Source organism: Microtus pennsylvanicus, chromosome 11 (genome assembly GCF_037038515.1).
Source record: "Microtus pennsylvanicus isolate mMicPen1 chromosome 11, mMicPen1.hap1, whole genome shotgun sequence".
NCBI lineage: Eukaryota > Metazoa > Chordata > Mammalia > Rodentia > Cricetidae > Microtus > Microtus pennsylvanicus.
The window spans coordinates 816,881-824,299 of record NC_134589.1 but is presented as its reverse complement, the minus strand read 5'-3'; the positions used below and the strand labels follow the sequence as shown (position 1 = coordinate 824,299).

General features: G+C 46.6%; 1 protein-coding gene across 1 annotated transcript; it reads right to left on the bottom strand.

Annotated features, from left to right (window-relative positions):
• Positions 1-2,551: 2,551 nt before the first annotated feature.
• On the bottom strand, positions 2,552-3,499 carry LOC142859680 (testis-expressed protein 19.2-like). The gene has a single exon (XM_075989920.1). The coding sequence runs from the start codon at positions 3,497-3,499 to the stop codon at positions 2,552-2,554; it is 948 nt and encodes a 315-aa protein (XP_075846035.1).
• Positions 3,500-7,419: the final 3,920 nt, after the last annotated feature.

The window sequence follows — 7,419 nt, the reverse complement described above, 5'->3', positions numbered from 1 at the left end:
TCTGTTCTCTTATTTCTCTGTTAAGTTTCTGTCTGGTTGACCTGTCCATTGGTGAGAGAGGAGTGTTGAAATCTTCTACTATTAGAGTGTAGGTTTTGATGTGTGCTTTGAGTTCTAGTAATGTTTCTTTTACATATGTGGGTGCTTTTATATTAGGGGCATAGATATTCAGGATTGAGATTTCCTCCTGATGAAATGTTCCTGTTATGAATATAAAGTGTCCTTCTCTATCTCTTCTGATTGATTTTAGTTTGAAATCAATTTTGTTAGATATTAGTATAGCCACACCCGCTTGTTTCTTAGGTCCATTTGATTGGAAAACCTTTTTCCAGCTCTACTCTGAGGTAGTGTCTGACTTTGAGGTTGAGGTGTGTTTCTTATAAACAGCAGAATGTTGGATCCTGTTTTCATATCCATTCTCTTAACCTGTGCCTTTTTATAAGTGAATTGAGTCCATTGATATTAAGTGATATTAATGACCAGTGGTTGTTAACTCTGGTTGTTTTTTTTTGTGGTAGTGCTTGTGTATTTCCCTTCTTTGAGTTGTGCTGGTGGAGGATTGTCAGATGCCTGTGTTATTATAGGTGTTGTTGAGATGCCCAATCATACTACAAAAGCATTTGTTCAAATATGTTCATAGCAGTACTATTTGTATAGACAGAACCTGGAAACAACCTAGGTGCTCCTCCATTGAAGAATGGATAAAGAAGGTGTGGCACACATACACTTTAGAGTTTTACTCAGTGGTCAAAAACAATGACATCTTGAATTTTGCATGCAAATGGATGGAAATAGAAAACACTTTTCTGAGTGAGATAACCCAGACCTAAAAAGAGGAATATGATATGTACTCACTCATAAGCAGATTCTAGCCATAAACAAAGGACATTGAGCCTATAGTTCGTGATCATAGAGAAGCTAAATAAGGTGAACACAAAGAAAAACATATATTTATCCTCCTGGATATTGGAAGTAGACAAGATCGCCAGGCAAAAGTGGGGAGCATGGGGGTGGGGTGGGTTAAAGGGAGAGGGGGAAAGAGCACGGAAAAGGGGAGGATTGGGGAAAGCTTGAGGGAGTGGGATGGTTGAGATGGACGAAGGGTGGATATGGGAGCACAGAAGAAGACATCTTAATTAAGGAAGCCATTTTAGGGTTGGCAAGAGACTTGGCTCTAAAGGGGTTCCCAGGTGTTTAAGGTGATGTCTCCAGCTATGTCCTTGGGCTTCAGCGGAGAGGGTGCCTGAACTGGCCTTCTCCCATAGCCACACTGATGACTATCTTGAATATCACCATAGAACCTTCATCCGGCCAATGGATGGAAATAGAGACAGAGACCCACATTGGAACTGGACTGAGCTTCCAAGGTCCAAATGAAGAGCAGAAGGAGGGAGAACATGACCAAAGAAGTCATGACCACGAGGGGTGCGTCCGCCCACTGAGACAATGTGACTGATCTAATGGGAGCTCACCAAGGCCAGTTGGACTGGGTCTGAATGAGCATGTGATTAAACCAGACTCTCTGAATGTGGCTGAAAATGGGGGCTGACTGAGAAGCCAATGATAATGGCACTGACATTTGATCCTACTGCATGTACTGGCTTTTGGGGATCCTAGTCTGTTTGGATGCACACCTTCCTAGACCTGGATGGAGGGGGGAGGGCCTTGGACTTCCCACAGGGCAGGGTACCCAGCCCTCTCTTTGGACTGGAGGGGAAGAGGAGAGGGTGAGTGGGGGGAACAGGAGGGAAATGGGAGGAGGGAAGGAGGTGGAAATTTTTAATAAATAAAAAAAAAACAAGAGCCGGGCGATGGTGGCTTTAATCCCAGCACTCGGGAGGTAGGTGGATCTCTGTGAGTTCGAGACCAACCTGGTCTACAGAGCTAGTTCCAGGACAGGCTCCAAAGCCACAAAGAAACCCTGTCTCGAAAAACCAAAAAAAAAAAAAAAATCTCAATAACTCTAGCCTCAGGAGATCTGATGCCCTCTTCTGGCTGCTACAATACCAGGTATGAGGACACCATGTGAAGAGAAAACCATCCACGTCAAATAATAAAATATATGACACCAACTTTATTAACAGACACAGCGAAAGAGGCATGAATAAAAGCAAACAGCATAAATACTCCATATAGTTAGCCCTGGAACCCGGTCTCATGACCCCCTAAGACAGGATCTAACTACAGCACATGCCAGGTCACCTCAGAGGACATGCACATAGTAGACAAGACTCTGACTAGTCACACAGGACACCCAATACAGAACACCCCACCTACACATATAGCTAGTCCTCACCTTCCAAACACTGAATAGTCAGCTGAGCACAGCCAAACTCCTGCTGTAAACATGCCAGACTTCCCTCTGAGGTCCCAAAGCCCCTAGGCTATTCCAGATGCTCCCCTAAAATTCTGGACCAACAGTTCCCTGCGGCTTAGAACAGGCAATCACTGAATCTTCATATTCCCAGGGGACTTGGGGCAATGGGGATGCCTAAGTATCAGTGCCTCAGATATTCGGGAGTCAGGAAGGCAGGCTCAGGAGAGGAAGATGTCAGTCATCCAGAATAAAAATATCATCGACAAACAATCTCTCTTCTGGCTCCCAGCTCCATTCCTCTGGGGTGTCCGTGTGCCAGGGCAGGTAGGAGTGCACCTTGAAGCCGCCCTTCCGCAGGGTGAAGTCAGCAGGCACCAGCTCTAACCCCATCCCTGAGGATGAGTACTCCAGGACGCTCAGTCTGTAGCGTTCCAGGTCCAGCTTTCGAGGTACAGTCTCCAGGCGGGCCCGCAACAAGCTTTTAGGGTCCAGCAACACCTGCCAGCGATTGACCTGGGTTCTCACAGCCCATAATGGAGTCATTGACCTTAAGTAGCAGGCGGTACCCCAGCCATACAACACCAAGTTGAAATCCAGTTTTGCCAACCACGATTCTACTCCACTGTGCATGGGCCAGAGGGGGCTCAACTCCAACAATACAGGTTGCTCAGGATATGGGTCCACATTGAAAACATCCCACAAGGACAGAGGGGGGATAATGCACTGGTGGGGGCAGGGATAGAAGCTACCTAATCTCCAGGGAAGGGGCTGATTCCAGTCAGTATCCTCAGGGCCTGGGTCCAGGGGTATAGCTTCCTCAGGCTCCAGATTTGACCCTACAGAGCCTGGAGTCAGAAAGCCAGGATTTGAATAGTCACTGATGGAATCAGACATATGTTCTTGATCTTCTGCACAGATTTGCCCTGACCACTCCTCTGGCCCATATTCTTCCTCAGAATCTTCAGGCTGAGATTCTTCCTCTGACAGTTCCTGGGACTTATCCTGCAACGGTATCCCTTCCAAGTATTCCATCTCCAGCAATCTTCTATTTGCATGGAAAGCTGCCTTGAAGCAAGCAAAGCAGATCTTCATCTGATCTCCGTGGACAAGCTGGTATAGCCATTCCTCATAGAGGCAGGACATGCCCTTGGCCCCACGGCCTTCATTGACTGGGGGACACATGGCCAAACAGCGTGCCTGTAGCTGATGGACGGAGAGAGGAAGACTTGATTGATGGTTTCAGTCTCTGGAGACCGTGTGATGCTGGGGCCAGGCGGGAAAAGCTGAGAATAGGAGAAAATGGGGTGCAGTAGGGGGTCTCGGGTATTTTGGGCTCCAAGTTATGGGGAAGTAGTGCAAGACCTGGGTGCCAATTCAATGGCTCCCTCCTTGGAGAAGCGGACAGTCTTGAGATCCCAGAAACTTCTCCAGCTTCACACTTGTTCCAATGTCTGAAAGGCTAGAAAGGCAAAGAAAGAATGAGGCTTGGTGCCTCCTGCTGAGGAGGATGCTGAGATCCCAGAAGGGAGGAGAGCTGGGGTCAGGTCCCCTGGTTCTCACTGTTCACCTTGAACAGATTGGGGAACCCCTTAACCACAGACCCAGGTACAGCAGCTTCCTCAGGGCTCATGACCCCCAACCTCACACGTGGGTGCGGCCACCCAATGAAGGAGGCCAACTCAGAACAATATCCACCCTCTCGGTGCAGGCGATCCCACACAACCAGTCCCCACCTACCATGCCTTCAGCCCTTCCCTTCCTTGGCTTCCTGCCTGAGCTCCCAGTCAGCCTACTAATGGACACTGACTGAATGAAGGATCACCCCACCACAACACCAGGACCTCATAAAGGGCCAACACCCATAATGCTCCAGCTCATTTACTTGTCTTCCTTGAGCCCCAAAATGCAGGAAGCTAAGGCACTGAGTCACCTGGTCCCCTCTCCCCAGGTGTGCATATGTTGTAGCGCCCGCTCACAGGACGCATGTGCTGCTTCCCTGCTCACCCCCAAGTGTCCCTCTGCCTCCTCTAGGCAGCCTTGGGGTGCCCTATGTCCCTGGGTCACTGTCCCTTCGAGGGACATGAAGACATGGACCTGTGGCTTCTCTTGTTTGGATAAGAGGATGCCTTTTCCCCCATCTCTTTAGAAAAAATTCTTCAATACAGGTGAAACTGTTAACTAGGCCCTTGACTGAGTTTTAAACATATTTTTCCCTCTCCGGGTCTTTTCTTTCTTAAACAACTCTTGAAGAAATTCTTTTTGGAGTTTATTTGTAAGGGTTTTGGGATTCCAAGAAAAATCAGGGAGAGAATATGGGGATCCCATTGTCCTCTCTCTTGAGTTTGCTCTTCCCTGAGATCTGTTTGTTTAAATCTGGGAGCAGCACTCTGGGTGTCTTCACTGCAAGCAGGTGCCCACTGTCTACTCCGGACATTGCCCAGGTTAGGACATGGGGATGACGACATGCACCTGCCACCACAGGTCCATGGCACCATTTCACTGTCTCTACATATGGACCTTAACACTCTGTTTTTACCAGGACCTAGAATCGATGACATGCATTCTGCAATGTTTGCCCTATCCAAAATGTCACATGCTGGTCACAAGCAACAAGAAACTATCTCAGTTCCGTCCCTTGGGAACATACAGCTAGCTTTCCCCGGGGCAGCAGGAAGCAAGTTTCATTCCAGGGTTCCATAATATTCCATTAACTGTATATACCTCTGTTTATCCACTCACCTCCTGAAGAATACCGTGCTGCTCTCTGGGAGTTTGACAAGGAAAGTTGCTATGTTCAGTTGTGAGCTTGACAGATACCTGGAACTCTTCACCGGCCCTGTGTGGTCTTCTCTCCTCCTCTTCGCCCCTCTCCCTTATCAAGCTTGTGTCTGTGAGCTCTTGAACTGCTCAGCTGTCTCCTCTTCAGCTTCAACTAGCCAGCTGTCTCTCCTTGGTCACGCCCTTGGGCCTTACTGTTCAACTGTCAACACCTGTGGGGTTTAAATGACACTGTCCCCCCACATTATTGTGTATTTGAATACTTGATTTTAAGTTGGTGGGGCTGCTTTGGGGATGTTTATGGGGATGCATGCTTACTGGAGGAAGTATGTCATTGCTGGTGGCCTTTGAGATTTTGAGAGTTCTTAACCCCACCTGCTTCAATTTGCTCTCTCATCTCCATGTTTGTAGCTAGAGATGTGTCTCTCGCCTTCCTGTTCATCCTACCCTGCCCCATTGCCTTCTCCTCTGTCAATCTGGTGTATAATAGAAACTTTTTTTTCTACTGTGAGTTACATTGGTCATGATATTTCATCTCAGCAACCAAAAAGAAGTTAACATACCATTGCTGCCATGCCCCCACTTCTGGGCTGCTTTCCTCATGTTACCAACTCAGCCTGCACTACTAAAGTAGATAAGAAACGATCATTTGCAAGGTCCTTCAAAATTCTGGGGAGATGACTCAGTTGGTAAAGCATTTGATTTGCAACCATTGGTCCCCAGAACCCATGCAAAAAAATCCTGAGTGTGGTGGCAAGTGCTTGTAATGCCAACACTGTGGCATGGAGGGCAAAGACAGAAGGATCTCTGGAGTTCATGTCTGCTGGAATCAGCAAGGTCCATATTCAGAAAAAGACCTGGTGTCAAACCAGACCATGGAGAATGATGAATACACCTGATGTTGTCTTCTGGCATCTGATCAGATATGTGAACACCCACGTTTAAGCATGCAAACATACCTAAATATACATATTAATAAATAAATTTATAGGTTGAACATATAAGTACATGCCTTTAGTTCCATAATTTGGAAGTCATGACTGGGTCTCTTTCTTTGAGACAAGGCTGGTCTACATTGCAAGTTCCAGGTCAACCAGGGCTAGAATAGTGAGACCCTATTTCAGAAAGAGAGAGAGAGAGACAGAGACAGAGCAGCCTTTTATTGGCCCCAATACTGCAGTATCAAAAGAGGCACACAATAGGCTATACCATAATGTTTCTTATAAGCCTGAACAACCTGTTTATTTAGCCAGAGAATGGGGTTTGTGCTGATCATAGCTTACCTCACCTGCTAATGAAAGTGTGTGTTTCAACCACTCATAGTGTGCCTCACATGCAAATGAGGGTTTTTGTTTTAGCCAACCGTGTCTTTGTCTTTTGGCACTAATCATATCCCAGCAGTCTCTCTGCTAGACCATCAGAGGAAGTGCTTCTCCTCTGGCTTGAGAGGAAATGGCTACAGTGTCACCAGGGCTCCTGAGAGCAGAGTCCCCTACAAATTGTTGGAACCACCCTTGCTAGAGCGCCACCTAGAGGAGCCAGGCTGACATCTATGATCTACATTTATTTACAGATAAGCCGAACGTCATCTGGAGTAATACAAGCTCTCTTTTACAGAAGCAATATCAGCTCATGATGTAATATTTTGTTTAAGATCTAACAAATAATGCATGCCTGAAGATCAGAGTGGGGAGCTAGCCACACTAGTGGGCTATAGAGGCCAGGCTGTAGTGTCTCACACCTTTGATCCCAGCACCCTGGAGACAGAGGCAGATGGGTCTCTGGGAGTTCAAGGGTGCTCCTCTCTACACAATAGTGAATCAGTCTGATTGAGAAACAAAGTCACACATTTGAGCCCAGAACTTGGTTTCACATGACTTTAATCCCAGCACCAGGGAGGTGGAGACAGAAGTGATATGGATGGGCAGAGAGAGGAACATAAGGTGGGAGGAGACAGGAACTCAGGGCTTTCAATCTGAACATTCAGATTGAGGATTCATTAGAGACACATTCTTGCCCCATTTGGTGTAAGGATTTGGTAGAGGTAAAAGTCTCTTTGGTGACCAGCTTCTTTGTCTCTGTTCTTTCAGTATTTACCTCAATATCTGACTCTGGATTTTTATTTTATTTTTTTTTATTGAAAATTTCCACTTCCCTCCCCTCCCCTCATTCCCCATCCCCCACCCTCTCCTCTGGGTTTTTATTATTAAGACAATTAGAATTTGTGCCACATGGTGACCTATATTAACTTGCATAAACAACAGTTCTGTTAAAATAGTTCAAGAACAGGTAATTACAAAAAGAGTACTGGACAGTCCTTAACA

What these genes read in the sequence shown, in the direction of transcription:
- LOC142859680 (XM_075989920.1), bottom strand. Translation starts at nt 3,499, where the DNA reads ATGTGTCCCCCAGTCAATGAAGGCCGTGGGGCCAAGGGCATGTCCTGC.